The sequence below is a fragment of the Vanrija pseudolonga genome, chromosome 5 (assembly GCF_020906515.1).
Source record: "Vanrija pseudolonga chromosome 5, complete sequence".
Taxonomy (NCBI): Eukaryota; Fungi; Basidiomycota; class Tremellomycetes; order Trichosporonales; family Trichosporonaceae; genus Vanrija; species Vanrija pseudolonga.
The window spans coordinates 132123-158651 of record NC_085853.1 but is presented as its reverse complement, the minus strand read 5'-3'; the positions used below and the strand labels follow the sequence as shown (position 1 = coordinate 158651).

Genomic DNA, 26529 nt, shown 5'->3' with positions numbered 1-26529 from the left:
ATGGCTGCATTGATACAGGTTGTCAAGCGAGCAAGGAGGGAGTCACGAGACGACACGGAGAGTCTAGCGCGTTAAAGGCACACTAGGCGCGTAGAGGCGAGCGGCCAGCGGCGAGCTGCGAGCTGCGACGCAAGGCCTACGAGTGCTCACAGGCGGCGAGTTGGCTGGGCCATGAAGGTCTACCTACGCTCTCCCACTTATGCCCCAGAGTGCTCAATTCACTCGGCTTGATACTCTTTGGGCGTAGTGTCTCGGTTTGCCTGTCTGCGGCACCGAACGCCGAGGCATCATCGAGGCAGAGCAGCAGCGGATGAGCGGGCGGACATGGGGGTCCGCAACTCAAGCCTCCCGCCACGAGTTGCCGCTCACAGCCGCCGCACCGCGCACTGATGATTTGGATCGACGCGGCCGAGCGGGCAGGGCATGTCAAGGGGCGACAAGGCGGCCGGAGTGGTCTGCCCATGCTGCCCCCAGTGCCGCCGGTGCGCGCGCCGTGCTGGATGCGCGATGCGCGACGTGTGCCCTAATGGTCCGACACTTTTTTTTCCTTAATTGCCCTGTGTATTTTTGTATTCCGATGACGTATTTTGGCTGGGCTGGCTGGGTGGGGGATGCCGTGGCCACGACGGACAGCCGCGTAGCCCAGCCCACCACGACGATAACTTCTCACAGGCCATCACATCTCGCATCTACACCATTCACCAACACACACCGATCATGCTGCTCAGACAGCCGCTCGGCGCACTCCGCCTCGCGCGGCACGCAGCAGCCCCATTAACTGCCCCGCTCGCGCTGGCACGCGCCTCGCCCGCCCCCATCACACGCGTCGTCACGAGCAGCACCGGGCTCGGCCTCGGCGCAGCACGTTTCTTGTCCTCGTCGTTCGGGGGTGCCTCATCGCGCCAGCGCCCTCGTGCCGGCCCTCGTCCTCAGCCACACCCCACCTCGCCCATCCTCCAGCAGGCCCGCGCCAAGTGGTCGTTCGCAAAGTATGGCTTCCTCGAGTCCAAGTTTGCCGACCGCCACCCTTACATCGCAATGATCATCCGCCTCGTCGGCTCGGTCATCTTTGGCGGCCTCCTCATCGTCGGCTGTATTTTGCTCCACGACATGTTCACCTACTCTGACCGCCATGTCGACCGCGTGCCCTCCAACCCGCTCTCGCTGCACCCCCGCCGCGGCGGGCCAAAGAACCTGCCCATCATCGAGGTCAACCTCGACGACGAGGAGGACGAGACCAAGATCGCGATCGGCAAGAAGCCCCGCCTCGTCGTCATCGGCGGCGGCTTTGGCGTACGTGTACCATTGTGGACTTACTTGGCTGAGAGCACCCCACCCGCTGACTATCCCCACCACAGGCCGTCGCCCTCATCCAGTCGCTGCCCCATGACGCGTACAACGTGACGGTCGTGTGCCCTACCACCTACTTCAACTTTACCCCGCTGCTTCCCTCTGCCTGCGTCGGCACTGTCGAGGTCCGCTCGCTTGTCGAGCCGCTTCGTAAGATTATCGCCCGCGTGCACGGCCACTATGTCTGTGGTGAGGCTGTCGACGTCGCACTCGGCGAGCGCCTCCTCGAGGTCGAGCTCCCCGGCGACGGTGGACCGACCCGCGCCTACCTCCCGTATGACAAGCTTGTTGTTGCTGTTGGGTCCAGGTCGAACGACCACGGTGTCAAGGGCCTCGAGAACTGCTACCAGCTCAAGACGATCCCCGATGCCCAGGCTGTGCGCCGCAGGATTATGGACAACCTCGAGACGGCGTCACTGCCTACCACTACCCCCGAGGAGCGCAAGCGTCTGCTCTCGTTCATCGTGTGCGGTGGTGGACCCACTGGTGTTGAATTCGCTGCCGAGCTCGCCGACATGCTCAACGAGGATGTTGCGCAATACGTGGGTTAGAACGCGGTGAAGCAACCCACTGACGCCCCAGTTCCCCCGTATCCTCAAGGACGACATCAAGGTTTCCATCATCCAGAGCCGTGACCACATTTTGAACACTTACTCGGAGAAGATTTCAGAATTTGCCGAGAAGCACTTCTCGCGCACCAATGTCGAGGTTATCGCGAACGCTCGTGTCCAGGAGGTGACCCCAGACCGGGTTATCCTCACACAGAAGGATGCCGACGGCACCAATGTGCTTAAGGAGATCGAGGCCGGCTTCGTGCTCTGGAGCACGGGAATTGGTGGGTTCGACGTTTCTGGTATCCGCTAACCCACCAGCTATGCAGCCCTTCACCAAGCGCATGGTCGAGCAGCTGCCCAACCAGTTCCACTCCAAGGCTGTCCAGGTTGACGCGTACCTCCGTGTCGAGGGCGCGCCAAAGGGAACCGTCTACTGCATTGGCGACGCCTCTACTGTAAGCTGTTCTCCCTATCTTTCCTCAGCTGACTCCAGATCCACCTCGACATGCTCAACGACCTCCTCAAGCTCTGGGAGAAGTTTGACATCAACAAGGACAACAAGCTCGACGTCAACGAGTGGCACGCCATGGCCAAGTACATCAAGAAGAAGTACCCCCTCACCTCGGTCAACCTGCAAAAGGTCCACGACATCTTTGTCGAGTATGACAAGGACCACGATGACGCCCTCACACTCAACGAGGTCGCCGAAATGTTCCAGGCGCTCGGACGCAAAGTCACGACTCTCCCCGCCACTGCCCAGGTTGCAAGCCAGCAGGGCAAGTACATTGGCAAGATGCTGTCCAAGCTCGCCAAGGCGGCGCCTACGCTCAAGGCCAACGACATTTGCGACCTCGACGACGAGGCCTACTTCCACCCCTTCTCGTACGCCCACCTCGGCAGCTTGGCGTACGTTGGCAACTCGGCCGTCTTCGACTACTACGGTTACTCGGCCGCCGGCGGCATTGTGGCCATGTACGCGTGGCGCAGTGTGTACTGGGGCGAGCAGTCGTCGATGCGCACGCGCTTCCTTCTCATGCTCGACTGGATCAAGCGCGGTATCTTTGGTCGCGACCTTTCCAGGGTGAGTGTAATGCATACAACAAGGGCTGACTTGTCTAGTTCTAAGTGTCAGCGGGGCCGAGTGGGGTGCGTCTTGAATGTTTATAGAGTAAATAGTGGACCTCGCGGGGGATGTATGCTCGCGTATTGTGTGGCGGGGGGGGTGTGGTTGTGGCGACTCAAGTCGGCGTCGGATTTGTTGCAGTCCGGTCTACTTCTTCGGCAGGGACAGTGCACCCCGCCTCAGCAGAGGCGGCTTGGCCCTGAGCATAATCTTGCCCGAGCCGGTGGTCGTCGGTGCAGGCTTGGTGGTCTTCGGCGCTGGCCTGGTGGTCGTCGGCGCGGGCCGGGTGGTTGTCGGTGCAGGCCTGGTCGTCGTCGGCGCAGCCCTGGTGGTCGTCGACCGGGCCTGTATCTCCTCGTACCGCTGTATCGGCCTGCGTTCAAAGACGTTGGGTTTGTCGGCCTCGACAGCAGCGTCCTTATCCTCGCCACACCGAGTAAACGCGCTCTCGATCGCCGCGCAGAGCTCGGCAAACGGCGCGTTATAAGTACGCTCATTCAGGACGACAGTGTATGCCCAGCCTATCGGGCGTCAGCCCTCCCTCCCCTCCCTCCCCTCCCTCCCCTCCCTCCCCTCCCTCCCCTCCCTCCCCTCCCTCCGCCACCTACCAGAGACGACGGGCAGTCGCCCGCCAGTGTGGTTAAGCACGATATTCGCCGCCTTCAAGAACCGCCCGCGCGCATGCTTCCTCTCCACGGCGAGCTTGGACACCCCGGTCTTGGTAGCGATGGGCAACATGCTGATCTTGATCGCGCCCCCGTCGGCCGCAGACTGCGCGAGCCTGCGCGCCGCGTCGCTCCGGAGCGAGGGCACCGCGCGGAGATGGAAGAAGGGGGACACGACCGTGCTGATCGGCTTGCGCGGGCCGTGGGTCGCGACGTTGTGGCCTGGGTCGTCGGCTTCAGAGTGGACGAGCTTGACCTGGGCGGGGGTCAGTGGGCCGTCCTCCCCTCCAACGGTGGTGCAACGTACCTTCCGCACGATGCGCGGAGGGTGCGCGAGGTCGACGATATCCCGCCAACTCGGCCCCGCGGGCCACTTGCGCTCGTCCGCCGAGCCCGGCTGGCCCTTGCCCTTGTCCCAGTCTGTCGTGCTGACCCGGCGCGCCTCCCAGCTGTCAATGCTGCGGAGCTGCGCCGCGAGCGAGCCGCGCCGCAGGCCTAGCTTTGGGGGAGGGAGGTGGCCTCCCCTCGGGGGCGTGTTGCGCGCGCTTGCGTGCCGCGAGGGGAGGGTTATTGGTGGTCTTGGAGAGTGGGGGAGGCGTATTCTTGTCGCTTGGCGCAGCGACATGGCGTGCGTGTGGGGGTGAGTGAGACGCTGAAGGGAGACGGAGAGAGTGCGATGGACCAGGTCTTGTGCAACTTCTGCGCTCGACTGCCGGTGGAGGCCGGAAGCTGCGTGGTTCCCACGTGGAATTACTCCCGCCGCACACCCAGCGTCGGTCGTTGCGTCACCGCCACTGGAAGCATGTCGGCCGTCGACGTCGAGCCAGCCAGCCCCAAGGACAAGGCAACTCATCTCACTTCACCACCCTCACCCGACCCAACCCCACCCCCCCACACACAATGGCGCACCAGTCGCCGTTGATCGCGATCCCGCGCAAGTCGACAACCGACACGGACTGGGCCGGCCCAATCCGGTCCACCATCGCGCACTCGTACGGCGAGAGCCCCGACAACTATGCCGACGAGATTGGCGTGCTCTCGCGGTGCCGGCAGGACGCTGTGCGCGGCGCGGGGTCGGACACGACGGGTGCGTTGTTGCTGGGCTTGTGGTGCTGGCACTGACGCTGACGCACGCAGCCCGCGACCTGCTGTACAAGTACTTTGGCCAGCTCGAGCTGCTGGAGCTGCGCTTCGCCGAGGTCAAGGTGTCGTTTGGATGGTGCGTGCGGCCGTCGTCGGTTGTTTGGCGCTTCGCGCTTCGCTTGCTGATGGACTGCAGGAACGACGCCTTTACAAATAAGCTCACGACACAGACGTCGCTTGCGTTTGAGAAGGCGTCCATTATCCAGCTTCTCGCGGCCGTGCTCTCGTCCCTCGCGGCGTCCCAGTCCCGCGCCGACCCCGAGGGGCTGAAGCGCGCCTACTTCAACTCGCGGGCGACGGCGGGTATGCTGACGTATATCAACGAGAACTTTTTGCATGCGCCAAGCACGGATCTGAGCCGCGACGTCGTCCACCTGCTCATCAACCTCGCGCTCGCGCAGGCGACAGAGGTGTTCACGGAGAAGCTGGTCGACGAGAAGAAGGCCGCGACGCTCGTCGCGCGCTCGGCCAACCAGCTCGCCACGATGTACGGCGGGCTCGTGGACGAGATGCGCGAGTTCCAGGGCAAGGGTGTGTTCGACCGCCACTGGATGACGGTGCTCCAGATCAAGGCAAAGTACTTTGCGTCCGTGGCGCAGTTCCAGCGCGCCAAGGCCGACGACGCTGCCGGCAAGCACGGCGCCGCGCTCGTGCGGTACACGACTGCCGACGCGGCGGCCAAGGAGGCGGAACGGCTCGCGAGCAACTTCAACTACTCGTTCGTGGCGTCTGCGTCGCCGACGCTGCCGCACGACGCCGGCAGCAGCCTGGCCGAGATTACCAAGGCTCACGCGACCCTCACGTCTGAGGCCAAGACCCAGGGCGTCAAGAACAACGACTTGATTTACCATGATATCCTGCCGGCCGAGGCGGCTCTTCCAGCTATCGACAAGCTCCCCCCCGCCACGTCGGTGACCATCCAAGATGTGTACGGCAGCCCCGAGGTGTCCAAGCTCATCGGCCCGGATATCTTCATCCGGTTGGTGCCCCTCGCTGTGCACGAGTCGGCATCGGTGTACTCGGAAGAGAAGGCCAAGGTCGTTCGCGCAGAGGTCGAGCGGGTCGAGCTGAGCGAGGGCGAGAGCCGCGCTTCGCTCGAGCACCTCGGCTTGCCAGGGATCGTGGCATCGTGGCGCCGGATCGCCGACGGCGAGGATGGTAGCGGCGACGACGTTGATGTCAGCTCGGGCATCATCCGGCTCGCAGAGGAAGTGTCCCAGGACGCATCGTCGACCAACAGCCGCGTCCTCCAGCTGGAGGGCGAGCGTGCAAGGGTCGAGCGCGAGCTGCAGGAGCTCACGGCCCAGCTCGACGAGGAGAGCCGCGAGTGCGAGCGCGCACGCGCAAAGTACAACCCCAACTTTACGCAGTCGCCTTCCGGCCCGCAGACGGGCCACATTCGCTCTACGATCAGCTCCAACCTCACGTCGCTGCAGTCGGCCGGGTCGTCGGACTCGCAGATCATTAGCCTGTGGAAGAGCATCCAGCCCGACATTGCCGTGCTCGCCTCTGGGCCTGAGGGTGTGCGCTCGCGTGCGCGCGAGGTGGCCGCGGGCAAGGACAAGCCCGCGCCCGAGGTGCCAGCTGGCATGAGCCTGCTCGACCTGCAGGACGACGATGCGTCGACGCCGCAGATGGGCGAGGCGGAGCGTGAGGAGCTGCGCAAGCTCGCCAACGAGGTGTCTGAGAAGCTCGAGCGGCTGCACAAGATCCGGCACGAGCGCGACACGGTGCTCAAGGACCTCAAGGAGAAGGTCCAGAACGACGACGTGTCCAACTTGCTGCTTCTGAACCGGCGATCGCAGAACGTCGAGCCGCAGCTGTTCGCCACCGAACTGGAAAAGTTCCGCCCGTACCAGAACCGCGTGGCGGCTGCAATCGCGGCTTCCAAGGGCATCACGACCGAGCTCGAGGCGCTTGTGGGCAAGATTGAGCGCAGCAAGGGGGTCAAGGAGCGCCAGCGTGGCGCCAAGGAGCGAAACAAGCGCGTGCGCGACTGGGAGCGCCGGCTCGACCGTGCTGGGGTGTCCAATGCTGAGGTCGTCGACGGGCTTAACAAGGCGCTCGGGTTCTACGGCAGCATCGACGGTGTGATCGGGGACATCAAGCGCGAGGTCGGCAGCTTTGTGTCGTCGCGCAACGCCGAGCGGAACCGCCTTGTTTCTGACCTGGAGACACGTAGCCGCATCTCTGGCGGCGGGACCACACCCACTGCCCCACCAGCGCCGGCACGCACCCTCGAGTCGCAGTTCGGCGGCCTGAATGTCGGCGGTGCTCCTCCGGCCCCTGCACGCCCTTACACCTCGCCTTCGCCCCCCGCTTCGTCGTCGCCGTACCCCGCCCCTCCGGCACCGCCAAAGCCCACCTCGCCCGTGTCCCCAGCGGCCGCGCACAACCCGTACGACTTTGGCAGCCTATCGAGCCTGCCGTCGGCGTTTTCGACCGGTGCGCCGGCGCCACCCCGCCAGCCGTCGTACCCCTCCTTCCCATCGGCGCCGAGCGCTCCGCCGCAGCCCGCATACCCTGCGCCGCCAACCCAACCGTCATACCCGGCGCGCACGAGCTCGTACCCCGCCCCCCCGACCCCAGGCGGCGGCGCGTACCCGCCTCCACCACCGGCTCCCGGGTCGAGCGCGTACCCACCGCCTCCGCCGTCTCGCCCAGCCTACGGGTCTCCTCCGCCCCCTGCGCCTGCGCAACCGGCGTACCCTGCCCCGCCTCAGCATCAGCAGTACGGCGGCTACCCCCAGCAGCAGCAGCCGGGCTACCCCTCGGCCCCGCCACCCCAGACTGGAGCGTACCCCTCGCCGCCTCGCCAGCCGTCCTACCCCGCCCCGCCGCAGCAGTACGGCGGTTACGGTGCGCCGCCAGCCCCGCCAGCTGGCCAGCATCCCCCGGCCGGCAACTACCCACCTTATCCCCCACCGACGGGCTACCCTGCGCCTCCTCCGCAGCAGCCGCAACAGCCTCCGTACGGCGGATACCAGGCCCCTCCTGGCGGGTATGGCGGATACCCGCGGCAGTAGTGCAGTAGTAATCTTGTGATTGGCAGTTGCATCGGGTTGTATGTGGCAAGGGGGGTTGAGTACCTGACATGTCCGTCCGTTCCCCACTATTATTACCCCAGCCATGCATTCTATGTCTAGTGTACAATTAAGGCGCGCGTGTGTGTGCCAGGTGTGTGCTGCTGAGTGTGCGTGTGTGTGATTATAGGTGTGGTGGCAGTGTCGTGTGATGATAGGGCATGGTCGTAAGCCCGAGTTTGGTCGCAGAGTCCTTAGTCTTCGAGTCGTCGGTGCAGTCGCTACGCCTTGCGGCGCTTCCTCGCGCCGCCCTCGTTGTCGTCCTCTTCGCGCTTAGGCTTCCCCTTGCCGCCGCTCGGCGCGACGCCAGCGCTGAGCTCGTCGCCGTCCGCGACGGTAAAGTTGACGAACGTGAAGCCGCCGGCGGCAGGCGCAGGCGCCCGGCGGGCCTTGGGCGTGCGGCGCTTCGCGGGGGTGGGGGCAGGCGAGCTGCCCGTGGCAGTGGTCGGGGTGTGTGCTGACGCCGACGTGGCCGAGGACGTGGACGAGCTCGCGGACGCAGAGGACGAGGGGAGCGCGATGGCGTTACGCAGTGGCGAGGGCTGCTTCGCGGCGGTGCGGCGGCGAGAAGGCGTCACGGGCGTGCGGGGAGGGGGGACGACCGCGCCCGCGTAGTATGCCGGCGCGCCGACGAGCGCGAGGGGCGTGATTGTCGCCATCACCGGGGAAAGGTCGAAGAGGAGCGGAGTCTCGGGGGTGGAGAGCTCGGCCGCGATGTCGTCCAGGATGGCCTGCACCTGTTCCTCTGGCGTGGGTTCGCGGGTGGGCGCGGGCGCGGCGGGCGTCGGGCTGGGGGGGTAGACGAGCGCCTGTGGGTCGGGGAAGGCGTGGGCGTGGGACGGGGTCGGCGAGCTCGCCAAGTTGTCACTAAGCCACGCGTCGACGTCGGCGTGGGTGAGCGAGAAGATGTCCAAGCTGGTCGTGGGCGCGCTGTGCGAGCGCGGGGGCAGGGGCGCGCCTTCGAGCGGGTGGGTGGGCGAGGTCGGCGCGCTGCGGTGCCCCGTGTGGATGGTGCTCGCTGTCGTGGGGCGCGATTGGGGGGCTGGGACGACGGGGGAGGAGGGGTGCGGTGGGGACGCCGCGAGGAGGGTTGGGAAGTCGAGTGGCGCGGACATTGTGGCGACGAGGTGTGAGTGGCAAGAAGTGAGGTAAGCGTGGCAGTGGCAGTGGGGGTGGTGATAGCAACGAGGTGCGAGATGAGATGAGATGACGACTCGACGACGATGCAGAACGGCGCAGTCTTATACCTTCTTGCTGGCAGCACAAGCTGCTGCATCGCTCGCAAAAAAATAACAAGTCGAGAGGTGGTAGAAAGGGTCTCGACGCAAGTAATCGCTCGACGCAACAACAACCTTCCACTACCGTCAGCCAGAAATGCCAGTGTACTTGCAGGTGCCACATTCGTGCCTGCGAAGATGTATAAGCGCAGTGCGGGGATCGCAGGGCGCGATGCGTGCAATGTGTCCGTATCCGGCGATTAGATAGAGCACCCCCACACCCACACCCACCCGGCGCAGCCCAGCGACTCGGCCAGCTCGCTCGGCACATGTCCCTCCTGTCTTGAACTTTCTTTGACCGGGCATGAGGGGAACAGAGAATTGTAGGCCATATGGACGACTGCCGAGTTGCGCGGTCACCCACAGACACACTGCATGCTCCAGCCAGCCAAGAGGCCGACTCCAGAGTCTCTCGTCCGCCGTGCCGCCGGCCCGCTGCCGCCGGGCCCACCGCCCACTCAGCCCCCACTTTTCCACCATAGAGCCATGGGATAACCCATACGAGGCATATCTGCGATTATGGTGCAGGCAACTAACTGGCTTGCGAACGCGCGACCCGGACTGACTGGTGGCAGGTGACGAGGCGTCCCCCGCCGTGCCTGCGATACTCCACCAGGCGTCACTGCCAACACGTATGCACGCATGCGTCTCGACGCATATTCAGATCGAGAACAGCTCATCGGGCCGCCATAAACCCGTGGAGTCATGATGACGCGGATGACGGACGAGTCATGTCATCCGCCAACGAAAGAAACCGACGACGACGACCGCATCCGGATGCGGACGCGGATGTCTCACCCAGTGCCACACCGGCGCCACATCGCCAACCCGACTTGCGTCCATCCACTCGGACGGCCGCTTGCGGACTGTGCTTGTGAGACATGCGGTATGCATTCACACCGTGCGGTTGGGCGGAAGTGCGTGCATGTGCATGGGATTGGGGGTTGGCGGCGTGGCTGCTGACTTGCCTCGCCTCAGCAGCCTGGGGGGTGCTGACATCAAGGCGTCGCAGTGGCAGCCGTTGTAGTGGGAGTTACAGTGGCCTCGCGAGTTTGCCACGGCCATGTCGCATCGGTACACACCCCGTGAGGCGAGCTCTGCGCAAGCCGAGGCTGACGACGAGGAGCTGCCAAAAAGGACAAAGTGTCAGATCCGTCTTACAATCCCCAATCGAAGCAGCATCGCTCTCACCCGCCCGACGGTTGACCACCTGCCAGCCTGCCCGCCTCGGATCAATCAGCGCCGATGCATGCCCACCGACCCAACCTGCTGATGCGACGAAACCGACGCGAGCACCACGACTAACCCAGCAACAAGCCGAGGCGCCGAGGCTCTGGGACGAGAGCGTGACTACCCCGCTCATCGCACGCACATCGCAGCCTAGCTCTGGGGATGTCGTTTGCCCAGCCGCGCACACAGTGGCGTGCTACGCCGCGGCAGTCGCTGCCTACCCACAGATCTGTCTGCTGCGCTCGCTTCACTCGCGAAGCGCTGTACACATGCCACGACGCGCGCACCGCACGCATCACCGGCAGATATCCCGGCTCGCTGGCCGCCTCATTCCTGCTGCCGCCGGCCATTGTGTCTCCGCCTCGGCCAACCGACAGGCTGACACGACGCCAACGACAGCCATGCCGCGGCGATCACGGCGACGGCCGTTGGAACTGGCTGCGTGGGGCGCGTGGGCGCGTGGGGACGCGACGCGCCGCCCAAACATTCATTTAGCCATCTCACCACCCGGCGATAAGCGTGTCGGTCGTCAGGCAGCCCACTCGATAAACAGCGACGAGGCCAGAGCCACCCACGGCAGCAGCGAGGCCACTAACCTAACCTTACGCTGCGTGGGCGTGTCGCATCCGACAGACAGGACGGTGCCGGCAGCGAGGGTACCAGCGGGCGGCGCGCAGGCGCGTACATGCAAACAGTGGGCAGGGAGGGAGTGTGCAGCGTGGTGCGTGCCAGTCAAGAAGCCGGGCGGGCAGCAAGCACAACGCGGGGTGTGGTCGCCGCGCCGGGCGGCCTTTGACGCGTGCTGCTCCTGCTGCTTGCTTCCTGCTGCAGACGCGACGTGGTGTAACGAGCTAATAATGCAGGAGCAAGCGACAAGGGTTAGGGGGTGAGATTACGGGCCGCGAACTCGCGTTTCCTGGATGCACGATGCGCGCGCGCGCGCGACGCGTCGGGACGGCGGTCGACTGCGTGAACTGCACGCCTAGATGCAGGCCTATGGGCGTCACTGCCCGCTGTTTAGCTGTTTGTGTGAGATGCGACCCTTAGTGTGCGGCGGCGCGTTGAGCGAAGTGCTTGCAGCCGTGGTTGTTGCACCTGGCACCTTGAAGCAGCAGCAGTCACTCCCGCGGCGCGCAAGCCAAAGGGTCCACATTTCAGTCGGGTCAGCCAAGGAGGCAAGGGTCAGACAGGCCAGGCCCGGGTCAGTCAGTCAGTCGAGAGCTGCAGCTGCTATGCACTACTGGTTCAGTTCCAGCGCAGCGAGCAGCAGTAACCAGCCAGCAGCACCAAACTCAAAGTCTCGTTTCTGTTGACTTTAAGCCTACACCTTCAGCAGCATCGCGACGACGACCACTGCCGTCGGTCTGAGAAAAACAAGGACGCCGGTACCTGGGAGTGTGAGCAGCAACACTGTCCTCCCCCCACCCGCGCGCTCCCCGACGACACGACACGACGCTACCCACCTTTTGCCTTGACTAGGGGCTGAAACACGGCGACCCCGACTCGACTAGAGTGACGAGAGGGAGAGGGAACAGAGAGAAGTGCAAGCAAGACAACACACTCTCTTGCCTGCTTGCTCGCTCCTGCCTGTGCGTTGGACCAAATCGAATCACATCGACAATCTGGCCCCTCCATCGTCCCCTGGCAGAGTGCTCGCTCTGTGCACGCATCATCGCTTGCTAGCTAGAGCACAGCAGCCGGTCAAAGGCCAAAGTGTACGTTAGGGTTGTTGGGTCACTCTCTCGCCTCGCTGTTCTCCGTCGCATCTCACCCACGGCCCTCCCCTCCCCTCCCCTTCCACGCCCTCGACCCGTCCCCCCCTCCCCCCCCTCTCGTCTCACCAACCTACTTGCATCCCCACCAGCGCACACACACACACGCACGTACGCACAAACCTCGACACGAGATCCACATACGCGCCTGCGCCCACGCCCGCCCACGCCCACGGCTCACCTCACGCCCCCCCCCTTCACTGTCGTCCCCATCGCACTGGCTCGCTCGCTCGCTCGCTCGGTCGTTGGCCTCTCTCCCCCCTGGATTTCGTCCGACATGTCAACAGCGGCCGATCCTGGGCTGAGCGCGGCCCAGATTGGTCCCAGCGTTGTTGCAGGTGCCGCTTCCCGTGCTAGTTCGAGTACGGCATCGGTACTCGCTCTAGGTGCTGCGTACACAGGCACGCTCCCAAACCCTTTACAAGCAGAAACAGGAGCTGTAGCAGCAGCAGAAACAGCAGCAGACACGCTGGAGCAGCACAGCCAGCAGCACCAGCACCAGCAGCGCGACCCACACGACGGCAGCAGCAGTACCAGCGGCGGCTCATTGCCAGATGCGACGAGGATTCCACTACTACACGACAACTCGACGTCCATGCCATTGCCATTGTCGATACAAAGTCACTCAAACGACATTCCATCAGCATCACCAGTCTCGACCGCGCAGATCTCGGCATCGACCACGACGCCGACGACACCTGCAGCACCGCAGCAGCTGGCACACGCCGCCGCCGCCCCCGCCCCATTGCTGTCGCTCTCACCCCCTTTGATGGCTGAAACGGACCTGGCATTACGAGCATCGCCCGAGTCTGTGCAGCCAGCTGGCGTCGAAGTGCTCGCTGCACCATCCCCCGCAGCAGCCACCGCAGAGGCCTCTTCGCACCCTCTGATGCACAAGGAGGACAAAGACACGACACTTGCCGTCGATTCCGCCGCCGCCGCCGTCGCGCCGCCCCCTGTGACCGCCGCCGCCTCCGCCTCCGCCGCAGAAGCAGCAGCATCAACCGCAGCAACCCCCGCCGCCGCCGTTGTCGTCTCGCCTACTCTTCCCGTACCATCACCACAGCCGTCGTCTAGTGCACGGGCGGACCAGTCGCCGGTGCAAAGTGTGCTCGCTGGTGCAGAAGAGATCGGTAACTCGTGGCCAATCTCGAGCACCAGTGCGACAACAGCCTCGAGCGAACAGCAGCATCAGCAGCAGCCCTCGCAGCACCCGTCGTCGTCCATCACAGGGCGTCTGCCAGGCCGGGCCTCGTCTCTGTTCGCCCCTGCCACTTCCTCATCACCCAACAACCTCGAATCACTACCCATTCTATCTCCAATATCGCCCCTCTCCGCATCGTCGCTCGGAAACTTTGCATACACATTAAACGACGCGTCGCCGCCGACAGTCGACGACGACAAGCCCACCACCGACCCGAGCGGCGACAGCCAGAAGACTACAAGCCGCGCCCCGCCGCCTGCACCCCTGGCACCGTTCGCATCGGCCGCTTCTCGAGCAGGATCAGGAGACCGGCCTGCTAGCATTGTACGCGGTGCAATCTCGTCCTTGTCGGTCCACAGCGCGTCACCCTTGACCCCCACCGACAAGATCAGCTTTGGTGAACTCGGTTCTCCAAGACTGCGCGAGTCCCCCAGCGTTCCCCGTCGCAGGACGATCATCGAGGCCCACCCAGTGTCACTCCAGGCGTCACCTGTGCGCGCAGCAGCAGAGGTTTCCATTTCACCACAGGTCGAAGACGGGGCCCTCTCTGCAAACCACGCTTCGTCCCCAGTCTCACCGTCGCCAGTCAAGAAGGCTCTTGCCCCGCAGGAGTTGATCTCGCCGACCAAAGAGCGATCGCAGACACCAGACGTCGCCGTTGCCGCCGCCGCCGCGACCACCTCTGGCGCCAGGTCACCTTCGCCCCTCGTACCCCTTGCGTTCCCACAAGCCAGAGTCGCCTCGGACTGCACGTCGGCAAGCGAAACGCGCAAGGTTGTCAGTCCAACCGGCGAATCACCGCAAAAGAAACGCTCCTTACCTCGCCCCCCTCCCTCTCAGCAAGAATCGCAACGCATGTCGACTGCAGAGCCCATCCCAATGGCCATCGCCATGCCTATACCCACAGTCGCGCGCTCTCCACCGATTCAACATCAATCTTTGACCTCTGCACAGCCTCCAAGGTCACCACCACAACAAGCCCCCATGCTCGGACTAGGGCTCACCGCCGAGCCTAGGGGTATCCCTGTCGCGCGCTCACCACAACATCAGCACCAGCAGCAGCAGCAGTCGCAGCAGCTCTCCCCCACGATTCAGCGCTTGCCGTTAGAAAAGTCGCAGTCGTATGGATCCCCGCCCACAGTGACCGTCAACAACATTACGACCCTCAAGTCGCAGTCGATGCCAACGCCCGTCTTCAACCCAGGCCACCAGCCAACAAACTCGGCGTCGAACTTGCCAGCTATTGCAGGCCTTGCTGACGCTGGACCGTATCCGACGGCTCCCAAGGCTGCTACCCGGACCTCGGGCGGTCTTGCACTCCCTGGCGACGGCGTGGGCATGGGCCGACCGGCCACCAACCGACCGGCTCAGGGCCTCAAGCCACCAGAAGAGGTCTGTCTCGAGTGCATGATGCGCGACAGAGACCTTGCCGACGTGGACGTCACGGGCGAGGGCGTCTGGGACCGCGCCAGTAACGTTGCCTGGGACGAACTCAAGCAGCGCGAGGCCGACCTCCTCGGCGCCATGTCTCTCGACCACTCCGTCTCTGGCCTATCCCTCGAGGACTCTTCCAGCGACGATGCTTCGGAGCCCTCCATCTCCAGTCCGCGGTCGCAAGGCAGCGGGCTGTCGTCTGAAGAAGCACGCCGTCGCGCAGTCCAAAAGAAGCAGATGCGTGAGGCACGTCGGGCCAAGCGAGATGAGCGCGACGCACAGATTGCTCGCCTCGGCTGGCGTGGATTCAAATGGGAGGAAGGCCAGGCGGGCGAAGGATTCCCTCGCGGCTTCCGCGGAACCCGTCCTGGTGCGCTCACCGAGAAGGGTATCAAGAATGTCATGACAATGGTGAGGGACATTGAACCAGAGCAGGAGCAAGCCTAACCAGCACAGTACCCCTCGTCATCCACCCTCAGGTACCAGATCCTTCAAGGCTACCTTCGTGGGCAGTACCGTCTGATTCTGGAAATTCGGTCCGAGGCACAGCGTCAAGGACGCTACCCAGAGCCCGAGGAGCCATACTTCCCAACATCGCCCACGCAGTCGAGCCATGAGAGCCTGACGCTCAACTCGGTGTCAAGAAGAGCCAAGGCTAGAATGAGCGTTGATCATGTCGGCGGTGCCCTCAACGCCCCTCGCTCCTTGCCCAGCGCAGGCTTGCACCCCGCGACGCTTAGACAGAGCCCTTCGACACCTGCCGCCCTTGGACAGCAGCCAGTGCCTCAGCTCACTAGACCCAAGTCGCAATACTTCCCCGATCGCGAGCCATCACCATACCAGCAGGGTCGTCCTTCGCTCAACGTCAACACTGCCCCTCAGCTGCGCCCTTCGCACCTCAAGGGTCCTAGCAGTTCGAGCGTCCCCAAGCAGCAGCGTGACTCTCGCTTCGAGGACTGGTCGGACACTGAGGACCTCTGGCCCCCGGCCTCGCCGTCGTCTGGCCAGAACCTGCGCCCATTCTCGTTTGCAGTGCGCGCTGGTGCGGCTGGTCGCGAGGGCAGCGATGGCGGCCACAGCAGAAGGAGCTTCCTCGGCAAGTGGGGCGGCAGCGTCACGAGCTTGTTCACCGGCGGCACTCACGGCGGCAGCGGAAGCATGATGGACATGCACCTCGGCTTAGAGATGGACCGTCGCAACAGGACGTCGTCTGTCCAAGACTTCCAGACCCGTGCCGTCTCCGTCCACCAGATGGCATCACCCAACAGCCGACCGCCCACATACATGAGCAGGCAGTCGGTCAGTTCGTCGGTGTACCTGACGGGAGGAGCGCCTGAGAAGCACCTGTCGCCTTCGGTGCACTCGGTCCAGCCTGAACACCGTCTGAGGGAGCCACCTCTTCCCCGACCTCGGTCTGCTAGCGCTACTCGCCTCACCCAGATCTCACTCAACGACTCGGAGCTGAGCCACACGAAGAAGAAGGGCTTCAAAGGCCTTTTGTCAAAGATGAAGCCCAAGGGCAAGAAGGAGCGCCGTATGTCGCAGCACTCGCCCTCGCCCAGGCTGGATGAGGATGCCGGCTCGTCGGACCTCGCCCCGCCGCCGCCCATGCCTTTCCTCGTCAAGAGCAGGGAGACCAACCGCAGACGTTCGACATCGTCATTGTCGCAGCAGTTCATGGACAGCCAAGCGTCATTGAGTCCTCCCGGCCCTCCTCCTGGCGCCATTCCCGTCCAGGGTACCCGCTCCGTCTCGGCTCCCCTCGCCGCGTCGTCTGGCAGTGGCAGCATCAGCCCCACGAGCTCGCGCTTTGAGCGTGGACCCCCGAATGACCTTATGGCGAACCGCCGGCGTACGGACCCGCCTCCCGAGTTACCTCCGGGAGCCGAGCTGTTCGATCCTCGTCGCGGTTCGGAAGGCTACGACCCCCGCAATGACCCTCGCCGAGGCTCGACGATGGAGATGCTCACTGCGAGCAGCAATGGCAGCGCGCCAAGGCCGATCATTTCAGCTGAAGCGCCGGTGTATGACGAGCCGTTACCGTTAAACCGCGACAGCGTCATTCCCAATGGCGCGGCAGCCCCGGCGGCCCAGCTCACCGGATTCGTCCCAGCCTCTGCCCAGTTCCGCAGAAGCAAGCAGCCGTCACTGTCGTCCCGGTACTCGACGTCATCCGCCACTGTCCCGAACATTGAGACCCCCGACCCGGCCTCTAGCCCTTCGTACCTCACGTCCAACGGACTCCCTCCTCACCTCGCTGGCGTTCAAACGCCAATGGCGTCTCCTGGTATCACCCCGACTGCTGGCTCAGCGCCGGGCCAAGTCGTCAACATGCCAGCACAGGGCTCGCCGCCGGGTAGCCTGTCGCCGAACCGGTACAAGAACCTCCCTCCTCTGCCTCCAGGAATGGCCATTTCCCCTGGTGCAGATGTGTACCCGGACCTCGACCAGCAGTCCATCTCGACGCGTGCAAGCTTCCCGGACGCCAAGCGGCTTTCGACCTACAGCGCCAACCCCAGATCGTCTGTCATCTCCGAGGCGCCTACGATGCACAGGGCCGCACTCCCGCCGTCGGCAGAGTACTTCCCGACTGCTTCGCCCAGATACCACCAGCAGGCTGGCCAACTCGCTCCCGGGCCTGGGATGATGTACATGCCCAACCCCATGACGGACAGCCCTAGCAGTGGTGGCCACAATGGCGTCCTCCCCAACCAGCTTGGACACCCCAATGGCCCGCCCAACCCTCCTTGGCAGCGGCAAATCCAGCCCCGCCCGAGCTTTGACAGCGCTCACACGCGGTACTCGGCCGTCAACCCCGGCATGCCCTTCCCCATGGACCCATCGGCTATGCCTGGTGGCCGTCCCACTCACAGCATGTACATCAACAACCAGGCTTCTGCGTCGACCGGAAGCTTTGGCCGCTTCCTCTCTCGCGAGCGCCACATTGTCGCCAACAGTGCCCCGCAGACCGAGGACAAGAAGGAGCGCCGACGTGGGATCAAGTCCATCTTCTCAAAGGCTCGATGATGACTTGCCGCTACCCCCCTCGACTCCGCCCATTGTTTTGCAACCATGACCCATCCGGAGACTCTCTGCACGAATGACCCTCATTATCACCAACAAACCCCCCTATACTCGCACCCACAATCCCCCCTTTACTAGCAAACCCCTCAGCACCCACCATCCCACCATGATGATTCACCACGGGCAGAATTGATGACGGGGAACAAGACAACCTAATAGGTGAACCCCAGGACACTGTTTGTAGCACTACCCGCATCACCTGCATCGTGCACGAGCCTGACGCCAATTGCCATACCTGTCGTGTCCATGCAAGCTTCACCGTTTGACCGAGTTGGGGCTGAAGCCAATGTTGCAACTAATTAGTAGAAGTCCCGCATTGACCCTCCTCTCGTCCCCCCGGGCTATCAAAATGCTTCATCTAGCGACGGCGTACGCCCGCCGTGCTATGCTACAGAGAGATATCACTAGCACAAAGTAATGTTGTCTCGGGTGCACACCCACTTTTTCTCGAGGGTGAGGATTCGCTTAGGCGCGGCCAGCAGCCTGCATGGCCTTGAGCATGAGGGGGCCGATCTGGCCGGGGGACTCGGCGACAATGGCGCCAGCCTTCTGGAGGGCAGCGACCTTGTCCGAGGCGGCACCCTTGCCGCCGGCGATGATGGCACCGGCGTGGCCCATGCGACGGCCGGGGGGAGCGGTACGGCCGGCGATGAACGAGACAACAGGCTTGGCGTTGGGGCCCGAGTTGTGCTCGGCGAGGTAGGCGGCGGCGTCCTCCTCCATCGAGCCACCGATCTCACCGATGAGGACAATGCCCTCGGTCTTGGGGTCCGAGAGGAGGACCTTGACGACGTCAATGTGCTGGGTGCCGGGGAAGGGGTCGCCGCCGATGCCGACGGTGAGCGACTGGCCGAGGCCGGCGAGGGTAGTCTGGCTGCGGGGGTGTGAGTGGGCGTGTCGCCTCGAGTTCTCGCACGCAGACTCACTTGACAGCCTCGTAGGTCAGGGTGCCCGAGCGCGAGACGATGCCAATCTTGCCCTTGGAGAAGACCTGGCCGGGCATGATGCCGAGCTTGCAGGTGTCGGCGAGAAGTCCGGGGCAGTTGCCGCCGACCATGCGCGACTTGGACTGCGAAAGGAGGGCCTGGTGGATCTTGAGCTGGTCGCGCTGGGGGATACCCTCGGTGATGGTGACGATGAGGGGGATCTCGGCCTCGATGGCCTCGAGGATGGCGTCGGCGGCGCCGGCGGGAGGAACGTAGATGACGGTCGCCTCGGGCTGCTCGGCGCGGACGGCGTCGGCAACCGAGCCGAAGACGGGGAGGCCGAGGTGGGTCTGGCCCGCCTTCTGTGGAGGCGTGAGCGGCATTCATGGGACGACGACGACGACGCGCGCTGCTACTTGCCTTGGGGTTGGTGCCGCCAATGACCTTGGTGCCAAACTCGATCGCCTGCTGGGCGTGGAAGGTGCCCTAGATAGCGAACAATGTCAGTGCATGCCCCGTGGGATCCCCCGAAAGATGCCATCACGCCGGGTTGCTGGCTGGCGCTCGAACACCTCGGGGAAACAATACGCACCGTCTTGCCGGTGAAGCCCTGGATGAGGACCTTGGTGTCCTTGTCTTAGATACGGCGTCAGCGCTTGTCGTTATCGCTATCTCTGCTGCTGCTACTCACTGACGTAGATGTTCTTGATCGTGTCGGCGTAGGACGAGCGCGACGCCGAGGTGGAGAAGGCGCGCGACGAGCCTGTGAAGGGAGCAAGGTGTTAGCGGGGGGGTCAGATTCGCACGGTGTTGAGCTGCCGCGCTGAGATGGTGAAATACGCACGGGCGACGGAGGCGACAGACGTGCGGAGCATGGTGGTGAGGGTGGGGTTGGGAAGGGGGGAGGAGAGAGGAGTGGTGTTTTTAGAGAAAGGAGAGACAAGGAGTGTGTCGAGGATGTCGATGAGGTCGAGCAAGCAAGCGAGCCAGTGTAAAGCTGTAGCAGCAGGTAGCACAGTGTGCCGCGTGCCGTGGCTGACGGCGCCGTGGTCCGTCACAGCCGATGCGCCCCCAGCGAGCCTGGCTGCTAGCAAGTGACGACTATGCCGCCCGCCCCCCCGTGTCTGCATGCCGCCCGCTGCCCCGCCCGTATGCCGCCCGCCAGCCAGCCGCGCTACCTGCAAAACCACACGCTTAACCGGGGGGCGCGGCGAGCCGCGCCAATGCAAAATGGCCGAGCAATGCCGACTGGCCGAAGCGCGCACGTGGCGGGGCCCAACATCGACGACGGGAGCAAACGCGTCGAGCGGGCGAAGCCACTGTATGATGGCTGCTTGCATTGCGCGCGACGCGTCACTGATATTTGTTGACATCGAGAAGCCGGCACACGACACACGACGACTGCAAGGCGACAACGACATCGAGGCAGGCAGCGACGAGCACGCCGAGTGACTAGACTTTCCACCCGAGCCTCTTCCCCGCCCAACCCACCCACGGCTCTGCTGCCCCCTTACTGCTCGCCATGTACGGCGACCTCGCGCTCCAGCTTGTGACGGCCGCGCACCGCTCGACGCTGGCAACGACGCCGCAGCTCCCGCTACCCAAGTACGCGCTCCCGCTCATCCTTTCCATCTGCCTCGAGACGCGCCAGCTGGGCACGGCAATCACCGAGGCGGCGGCATCGCAGCGCGCAGAGCTGTCCCAGGACCGCGGGCTCGTCTGCGCGCTGACGATCCAGCACCTCGCCGCGCGACGCAACAAGCGCTGTCTTCTAGCGTACCTGTCCACGCGGGTGGGCGGGATAAAAGAACGCTGGTGGGACGCTGGCGGCGCGCTCGCGTACCTGCTGTCCCCGGCAGCCAGCTCCGGCTCGAGCGCGGACGACGCGCCGGACCTGCGGTCCGCGCTCTCGACACAAGAGCTCGACTTCATGCGCGGGTACAATTCGCTCGTGCTCGACTACAAGAGCGACTTTCTCGACGTGCTGGATATTGCGGCGGGGATTGATCGCCCGCCCGGCGAGCTCATGGTCGACGTCCGCGTGCTCAAGGACGCGGGGGATGTGGTTCTGGATACGGGCGAGCGCGTCGAGTTCCGCAAGGGCGAGAGGTTTAGGTTGGAGAGGTCGCAGGTCGAGCGGTTGATCGTGCAAGGGTTCTTGGAGGAGGTTTAGGGGGGAGTCGAGGGAGAAGAAAGGAGGGAGGGATGGGAGACGGAAAGGGGAGACGACCAACACAAACCCACAACCCGGCCACCTCGCAACACTTGCCACTCGTCACCGCACGCCACGCCGAACCCGCGCACACCGCACACCGCGCACCAATAGACACGCGCAACCGTCATACAGTGTATAATGCATGTAGTGTACCATAGCCTAGCCGTTCAGCCTCAGCGAGCCAGCCGCGTGACGAGCCTACTGCCGAGGCGCAGACAGCCGGACAAGGACCTTGACGACGTCGCCCTTGTCGGCACGCAGGGCGTTCTCCGCCTCCTCCTTGCTCACGCCGAGCTCCTTGACCTAGCCACGGGTATGAGCGCTGCCTCGCTTCCGGGGCCGAGACACTCACGATCAACGTAACGTCCTCCGCCTTGACGGCAGCAGGCGCCTTCACCTCCAACGCCTCGAGCGCACGCGCAGCCTTGGCCGCCTCGTCGAGCGTGATGCGTCGTCGCTCGAGCTCGACGACCGAGTGCTCGAGCTTGCCTGGGGGGTGTTAGCGGGTTGACACAACGAGAAGGATAACCCACTCTTTATGTACTGTCCTCCGTCGGCGAACTGGGGTCAGCGTGGAAAGAAGGGGCGGCTCACGTCCATGACCACCTCGCCTTGCGGCACACGTCCTTGGGAACTTGTCATTGTGGTGTGGGTGGTGGTGTGTTGTTGTTGTTGTGGAGGAGAGTCATCTCGCTGTTGTTGGACCGAAGTCGTGTGGCTGCCGACATGGTCGTAATTTTGATCCCGTTCATCTGAAAGGTTGGGTGTCTAAAGGTCTCCGACGCTGAGCTGCCACGGCCACAGTATACAGCATGCATGCATGTACTTGCTTGAGGGACAAGCTACGAGGGCGACCCCGTTGCATGTTCCATCGCTGTATGCCGTCTCAGCGGCGGCCAGGCGCCATCCATCAGCCAACAATACAGGTGATATCCAACGACGGCGGTTGGCGCTGGACAACGTCATATGAAACGCGGGGGTGGTGGAAACTTGCTTACCTAAGCAATATTGATCAAGGCACCACACACCACTGTGCTCGCAGTAGTCACCGAACCGAAACTTGGTTGCAGTCACTTTCGGATCCGCGGCGAGCTCAAGTCGAAGCACAAGTCACGTTTGATCAACCACGAGATCATCGACGCAACTCGTCCTTTATACAATCACAAAGCCACTTCCCTTCACTCTCTCCCTCTCACTTTCGACTCTAACACCAACAAGTAATAACAGGTCGCGCAAAGTCAGCCTCAACACCCGCATTCAAAGACCCCCCCTTCGACAACCTTCTCCCCAATTCCCTTCCTCCCCTCCCTCACCTCATCATCCAACTTGAACCAAACCATGTCTCGCCGCAAAGCTTTCGACACCTCGCTCTCTGGCGGCAAGGCCAAGTCAGCGCCGCAGCCCAAGACCAACACCGGTCTCGTTGCCCGTGCCGTGGCCGAAGCTGCGCCCACAGTTGCGGTCGCCGAGACCCCAAAGGCCTCCACCGCTGTTGCAGGCACGTCGGGCACGGCTACCCCTGCCGAGCTTGACGACGCCGAGACCTGCTTCATCTGCGCCGAGCCAATCAAGTACTATGCCGTTGGCCAGTGTGGCCACCGCATGTGCCAGTGAGTCGAATGTGCCAAGTGTAGGCATAAGCTGACTAGTGCCCCTCAGTGTCTGTGCTATCCGCCTCCGCGTGTTTTACAAGTGAGCGTTGTTGCGTCATGGATCGGCGACTTGAGGCTGACAACTACCAGGAGGATAGAGTGCACCTTCTGCAAGACGCTCCTCCCCTCGCTCCAGTTCTCCAGATCGCCCGACGCTACTCTCCCCGATGGCCCGTGGAAGAAGCCCACCTCGGCCGCAGCACTGGAAAAGGCCGAGGCCGATGCCCAGAAGCCAGAGAACAAGGGCAAGAGATGGTACCAGGGACTCGTGTTGCCTGGAACGTTGGACGTCACGGACTTTGCGTTCGCCGACGAGAAGCTCAGCGTCGTGTTTGAAGACGACGATATGGTGAGTGTGGGTTCGCGGCGGTGATGACTAACGAGAAATCAGATGGAAGAGTGCTTGCTCCTTCTTCGCTTCAACTGTCCCTACACCAGCTGTTCACACATGTCCAACGGCTGGCCCGGGTTGGAGAAACACACTGTGGCTGAGCACGGATTGGTGCTTTGCAAGATCTGCACGAGGCAGCTGTCCCGCTTCTCCCACGAGCAGGTTCTCTATCCGCCCCATCTCCTCGGTCTCCACGACCCTTCGAGGTTACAGAGAGGCCAGAAGGCTCCCAGGCCGAGGACCGACGAGGAGAGGGAGATGGTCGCTTCGTGGGATGCGCCACACCCCATGTGCGAGTTCTGTCACGAGGGCTTCTTCGGCCCCGACGAGTTATTCAAGCATATGCGCGACAAGCACGAGGAGTGCTTTGTGTGCAGGCAGCTTGGCGACAGAGACGTCTACTTCCAGAATTACGCCAAGTTGGAGACCCACTTCAAGTAAGTGCAACGCCGTCGCTTCCTACTAACATCCCAGCCGCGACCACTTCCCTTGCCCCAACCCTGTGTGTATTGAAAAGAAGTTCCAGGTGTTTGGCAGCGAAGTCGACCTCCGCGCACACCAGATTGAGGAGCATGGCGAGGCCATGTCCCAGAAGGACCGCGCCCAGGCTAGGCAGCTTCACATCGACTTCTCGGCTCGCCCCGACTCGGGCCCCAGCCGCAACGGTGGCCGCGGAGGAGGACGTGGCTTCTCTCTTGCCAACACGAACAACGGCCGTGATGGCCCTCACACTCAGCAGATCGCCCCACCTCCTATGAACGCTGCTCAGGCCGAGCAGCAGCGCCGCCAGATTCAGACGGACCGCCAGGAGGAGGGACGCCGCCGCAAGGCGTTCAACACGGGCCTGACGGGAAGCAACGGACCGACGCCGTCGGGGTCGGCTGGACCTTCGGGTCGCCAGACCCCTGTGGAGCCTGCCAGCGGTACCGTCACGCCCCGCGAAGATGTGGATGAGGCTACCCAGTCGAGACATGCGGCTCTTCTGACTCGCGTGTCGATGCTAGTAAACGACTCGCAGACAAAGATGGCCTCGTTCAGGTCAGCCATTCGACAGTTCAAGAACAACGAGTCTGGCGTCAAGGACATGCTCGATACAGTGTACCACGTGCTGGACGAGGACGCCGATTCGACCGCAGGTGTTCTACGTGAAGTCGCCAATCTATTCAACGGCGACGGGGAAAAGGAGAAGCAAACCGCCATCCTTGAGGCCGTGAATGCCTTCCGCGCGCAGCAGGCCGAGCAGTTCCCGCAGCTCGGTGGAGGCAGCTCTACGGGCTCGGCCAACTGGGGTGCTTCCTCTGGACGTATCCTGTCCGCCAAGCGTGCTACGCACACTGGGTTCGGGCGCGGCAACTCGCGTGCTGTCTGGGACCGCGTTGCAGCTGCCGCAACTGAAGCCGAGTCGGCCAACCGCCCACGCGCCACAGCTGGCGTGAACGGCCGCTTCGTCCCCGGTGCGGGCGGTCGTCCCCAGTCGCCGTCGTCGTTCCCTGCCCTCGGAGGAGCAGCAAGCTCTTCTCGTCCCGTTCACTCGACGCCATGGGCGTCTGGTGGTGGTGGTGGCTCGTCATCTCGCAAACCCACGGCGCTTGTGCCTCAAGTTCGCTCGACAAACTTCCCCACGGCCGCCACGGCGAACCGGCCCAAGGGCCTCGGCAAGGATGGCTTCCCTGGCCTCCCGTCGTCGAGCGCGGCCAAGAGTGCCGCGGCAGAGAGAGCCGCTCTGTTCAACAAGCCGACTCCGCGCGACGAGTCGATTGCGAGAATCAGAGGCACCCCCGTGGCTCGTCCCACGACGCCCAACAGCTGGGGCGGAGGCAGCACGAGTGATGCGGCCGACGGCGTGGCTGAACTCAGTGTTAGCGACGAGGCACCGACGGGCGGCGGCGGCAAGAAGAAGGGCAAGGGCAAGCAGAAGCAGCTGCTGTTCAGCGTGAGCACGCGGCCGGCGTAAGCGGCGACAGCTACCTACCACACACACGCATGCTGTTGTAATCAGCCATAGACTTGTGATTCAACCTGAGAGCTTGCGCGTACGCGGCCATGCTCACAACCTCTGTAGAGGACCCACAGCACTGTGTTTGTACAGTCTCTCATTATGCATTACATAGAGTCAATTGGGTGGTGGTGCGGGAATAGGATCGCAGAATCACACCCCCAGCCCCCTCGCAAACGCCACAGCATACATAACTCATGATACACTCTACGTCTCCCGACGTCTAGTTAGTTCTTGGCCTCCTCCTTCTCAGCGGCAGCAATAATCTCCTGCGTGGTAGCCTGGCCCTCGACGACCTTCTTGACGTCGGCAAGAATCTCCTTGAAGGTAGCGAAGCGCACGTGGGGGATACCCTCGCGCTTGCAGTACTTGAGGAGGTCCGAGTCGACGCCGGGCGCGACCTTGGTGAAGAGGAGGTCGGCGTGGCGCGCGGCGGACAGGTCAGACACGCCGTCGCCCGCGAAGAAGATGGTCGGGCGCGACTGCAGCTCGCGGTAGGGGATGATGCTCTGCGACTTGTCGTGTCCGAACCCGCTCTCGGGGTGGCGCCAGACAATCTCCCACTCGTCTCCCTTCTGCTGCGGGTCGGTGAAGCGCACGTCGTTGGCGATGATCTCAATCTGCGACGCCTCCTCCTCGCCCATGAGGTGCGAGAGCACCGCGCGGATGTTGGGCGCCATGCCGCTCGACACGATGATGACGGGCACGCCGTGCGCCTTGCACCAGTAGTAGAACTCTTCGAAGCCTGGGTCGAGGCGGATGTCTACGTGACGTGTCAGCTATGCACAGCCGCAGTGCGCGCAGGCTCGGCTCACTCTGCCTCAATGTCTCGGTGCACTGCGCAAACGGCACCTTGATGCTGCCGAGCATGGCGGAGAACGCGTCCCGGAAGTTGCCTTCGCCCGTCACGACCTTTGCGTTGAGTGCGCGGCTGGGCGTGGGGTCAGGTCAGCGAGACGAGAGAAACGCAGAGATAAGCGCGGCGCACCGGTTATCAGGCCCCATGCCCAGCGTGTCGATCAACAAGTCGTTCGAGTCGCGGTCCGTGATCGTTCCGTCCCAGTCGGACAGGAAGACGAACTTTGCGTCCTTGTGCAGCTCGGGGCGGGGGAGGCCGGACATGGTGTGGGGGGTGGGGGGGTGGGGGTGGGAGGAGGATGAGTACAAGTGCGTTGAGCGGGGTGTATGCCGCGGCGGAGTAGAGAGGAGTGATATATGTCAGAGCGACACCGTCGACACCGTCGCGATCGATCGAGCTGGAAACCTGGAAAACACGTCCGTGGCGGTCGAATCGGCCCGGCGGCAAGCACCGAGAGCGGGGCGGGACAGCCGCTCCGCGTGGAGGTGTACGGGTGGGGTGGAGGTACTGCCACGTGGCCCACGTGGCGACAATGTCTGAACGCGCACCACCCAGGCGGACGCGACGCGCC

At 63.6% G+C, this 26529-nt stretch overlaps 10 protein-coding genes across 10 annotated transcripts; 5 read left to right on the top strand and 5 right to left on the bottom strand.

The window, feature by feature from the left end:
- Nucleotides 1-717: 717 nt before the first annotated feature.
- On the top strand, nucleotides 718-3029 carry NDB1 (External alternative NAD(P)H-ubiquinone oxidoreductase B1, mitochondrial; the record flags this gene model as incomplete). The annotated part of the gene is made up of 6 exons (XM_062773265.1): nucleotides 718-1293; nucleotides 1359-1892; nucleotides 1933-2185; nucleotides 2223-2359; nucleotides 2398-2985; nucleotides 3024-3029. The coding sequence occupies 6 exons, from the start codon at nucleotides 718-720 to the stop codon at nucleotides 3027-3029; spliced, it is 2094 nt and encodes a 697-aa protein (XP_062629249.1).
- A 145-nt stretch (nucleotides 3030-3174) lies between these two features.
- LOC62_05G006745 (uncharacterized protein) lies at nucleotides 3175-4317 on the bottom strand (the record flags this gene model as incomplete). Its single annotated transcript, XM_062773264.1, has 3 exons — nucleotides 3175-3548; nucleotides 3636-3948; nucleotides 4000-4317. 3 exons carry the CDS (start codon nucleotides 4315-4317, stop codon nucleotides 3175-3177), a joined length of 1005 nt encoding a protein of 334 aa, XP_062629248.1.
- A 257-nt stretch (nucleotides 4318-4574) lies between these two features.
- BRO1 (Vacuolar protein-sorting protein BRO1) lies at nucleotides 4575-7963 on the top strand. Its single transcript, XM_062773263.1, has 3 exons — nucleotides 4575-4779; nucleotides 4830-4911; nucleotides 4972-7963. Exons 1-3 carry the CDS (start codon nucleotides 4593-4595, stop codon nucleotides 7859-7861), a joined length of 3159 nt encoding a protein of 1052 aa, XP_062629247.1. The 5' UTR covers nucleotides 4575-4592; the 3' UTR covers nucleotides 7862-7963.
- A 176-nt stretch (nucleotides 7964-8139) lies between these two features.
- Nucleotides 8140-9033, bottom strand: LOC62_05G006743 (uncharacterized protein; the record flags this gene model as incomplete). Its single annotated transcript, XM_062773262.1, has 1 exon — nucleotides 8140-9033. The coding sequence occupies one exon, from the start codon at nucleotides 9031-9033 to the stop codon at nucleotides 8140-8142; it is 894 nt and encodes a 297-aa protein (XP_062629246.1).
- Nucleotides 9034-13247: 4214 nt separating this feature from the next.
- Nucleotides 13248-17862, top strand: LOC62_05G006742 (uncharacterized protein; the record flags this gene model as incomplete). The annotated part of the gene is made up of 2 exons (XM_062773261.1): nucleotides 13248-15246; nucleotides 15292-17862. The coding sequence occupies exons 1-2, from the start codon at nucleotides 14257-14259 to the stop codon at nucleotides 17860-17862; spliced, it is 3561 nt and encodes a 1186-aa protein (XP_062629245.1). The 5' UTR covers nucleotides 13248-14256.
- Nucleotides 17863-18259: 397 nt separating this feature from the next.
- On the bottom strand, nucleotides 18260-19800 carry SCSa (Succinate--CoA ligase [ADP-forming] subunit alpha). The gene is made up of 5 exons (XM_062773260.1): nucleotides 19690-19800; nucleotides 19537-19608; nucleotides 19438-19481; nucleotides 18846-19207; nucleotides 18260-18793 (listed from the first exon to the last, which is right to left on the bottom strand). Exons 1-5 carry the CDS (start codon nucleotides 19718-19720, stop codon nucleotides 18385-18387), a joined length of 918 nt encoding a protein of 305 aa, XP_062629244.1. The 5' UTR covers nucleotides 19721-19800; the 3' UTR covers nucleotides 18260-18384.
- A 567-nt stretch (nucleotides 19801-20367) lies between these two features.
- PSF1 (DNA replication complex GINS protein PSF1) lies at nucleotides 20368-21018 on the top strand (the record flags this gene model as incomplete). Its single annotated transcript, XM_062773259.1, has 1 exon — nucleotides 20368-21018. One exon carries the CDS (start codon nucleotides 20368-20370, stop codon nucleotides 21016-21018), a length of 651 nt encoding a protein of 216 aa, XP_062629243.1.
- A 179-nt stretch (nucleotides 21019-21197) lies between these two features.
- On the bottom strand, nucleotides 21198-21745 carry LOC62_05G006739 (uncharacterized protein). The gene is made up of 4 exons (XM_062773258.1): nucleotides 21655-21745; nucleotides 21594-21621; nucleotides 21413-21549; nucleotides 21198-21363 (listed from the first exon to the last, which is right to left on the bottom strand). The coding sequence occupies exons 1-4, from the start codon at nucleotides 21700-21702 to the stop codon at nucleotides 21259-21261; spliced, it is 318 nt and encodes a 105-aa protein (XP_062629242.1). The 5' UTR covers nucleotides 21703-21745; the 3' UTR covers nucleotides 21198-21258.
- Nucleotides 21746-22187: 442 nt separating this feature from the next.
- SPCC1223.01 (E3 ubiquitin-protein ligase hel2) lies at nucleotides 22188-25194 on the top strand. The gene is made up of 5 exons (XM_062773257.1): nucleotides 22188-22670; nucleotides 22720-22752; nucleotides 22803-23061; nucleotides 23104-23540; nucleotides 23578-25194. Exons 1-5 carry the CDS (start codon nucleotides 22399-22401, stop codon nucleotides 25055-25057), a joined length of 2481 nt encoding a protein of 826 aa, XP_062629241.1. The 5' UTR covers nucleotides 22188-22398; the 3' UTR covers nucleotides 25058-25194.
- Nucleotides 25195-25278: 84 nt separating this feature from the next.
- On the bottom strand, nucleotides 25279-26229 carry YNL010W (putative phosphatase). Its single transcript, XM_062773256.1, has 3 exons — nucleotides 26088-26229; nucleotides 25915-26030; nucleotides 25279-25862 (listed from the first exon to the last, which is right to left on the bottom strand). The coding sequence occupies exons 1-3, from the start codon at nucleotides 26219-26221 to the stop codon at nucleotides 25327-25329; spliced, it is 786 nt and encodes a 261-aa protein (XP_062629240.1). The 5' UTR covers nucleotides 26222-26229; the 3' UTR covers nucleotides 25279-25326.
- Between the last annotated feature and the right edge of the window lie 300 nt (nucleotides 26230-26529).

What these genes read in the sequence shown, in the direction of transcription:
- LOC62_05G006739 (XM_062773258.1), bottom strand. Translation starts at nt 21,702, where the DNA reads ATGACAAGTTCCCAAGGACGTGTGCCGCAAGGCGAGGTGGTCATGGAC. An exon ending in AAGGCGAGGTGGTCATGGAC is followed by an intron (nt 21,622 to 21,654) that starts GTGAGCCGCCCC and finishes CGCTGACCCCAG; the next exon opens with TTCGCCGACGGAGGACAGTA. An exon ending in CGGAGGACGTTACGTTGATC is followed by an intron (nt 21,364 to 21,412) that starts GTGAGTGTCTCG and finishes ACCCGTGGCTAG; the next exon opens with GTCAAGGAGCTCGGCGTGAG.
- SPCC1223.01 (XM_062773257.1), top strand. Translation starts at nt 22,399, where the DNA reads ATGTCTCGCCGCAAAGCTTTCGACACCTCGCTCTCTGGCGGCAAGGCC. An exon ending in CGCCTCCGCGTGTTTTACAA is followed by an intron (nt 22,753 to 22,802) that starts GTGAGCGTTGTT and finishes GACAACTACCAG; the next exon opens with GAGGATAGAGTGCACCTTCT. An exon ending in TGTTTGAAGACGACGATATG is followed by an intron (nt 23,062 to 23,103) that starts GTGAGTGTGGGT and finishes ACGAGAAATCAG; the next exon opens with ATGGAAGAGTGCTTGCTCCT.
- BRO1 (XM_062773263.1), top strand. Translation starts at nt 4,593, where the DNA reads ATGGCGCACCAGTCGCCGTTGATCGCGATCCCGCGCAAGTCGACAACC. An exon ending in CGCGGGGTCGGACACGACGG is followed by an intron (nt 4,780 to 4,829) that starts GTGCGTTGTTGC and finishes TGACGCACGCAG; the next exon opens with CCCGCGACCTGCTGTACAAG. An exon ending in GTCAAGGTGTCGTTTGGATG is followed by an intron (nt 4,912 to 4,971) that starts GTGCGTGCGGCC and finishes GATGGACTGCAG; the next exon opens with GAACGACGCCTTTACAAATA.
- YNL010W (XM_062773256.1), bottom strand. Translation starts at nt 26,221, where the DNA reads ATGTCCGGCCTCCCCCGCCCCGAGCTGCACAAGGACGCAAAGTTCGTC. An exon ending in GGCATGGGGCCTGATAACCG is followed by an intron (nt 26,031 to 26,087) that starts GTGCGCCGCGCT and finishes CCCCACGCCCAG; the next exon opens with CCGCGCACTCAACGCAAAGG. An exon ending in CACCGAGACATTGAGGCAGA is followed by an intron (nt 25,863 to 25,914) that starts GTGAGCCGAGCC and finishes CACGTCACGTAG; the next exon opens with ACATCCGCCTCGACCCAGGC.
- SCSa (XM_062773260.1), bottom strand. Translation starts at nt 19,720, where the DNA reads ATGCTCCGCACGTCTGTCGCCTCCGTCGCCC. An exon ending in GATCAAGAACATCTACGTCA is followed by an intron (nt 19,482 to 19,536) that starts GTGAGTAGCAGC and finishes GCCGTATCTAAG; the next exon opens with ACAAGGACACCAAGGTCCTC. An exon ending in AGGGCTTCACCGGCAAGACG is followed by an intron (nt 19,208 to 19,437) that starts GTGCGTATTGTT and finishes ACGCCTCCACAG; the next exon opens with AAGGCGGGCCAGACCCACCT.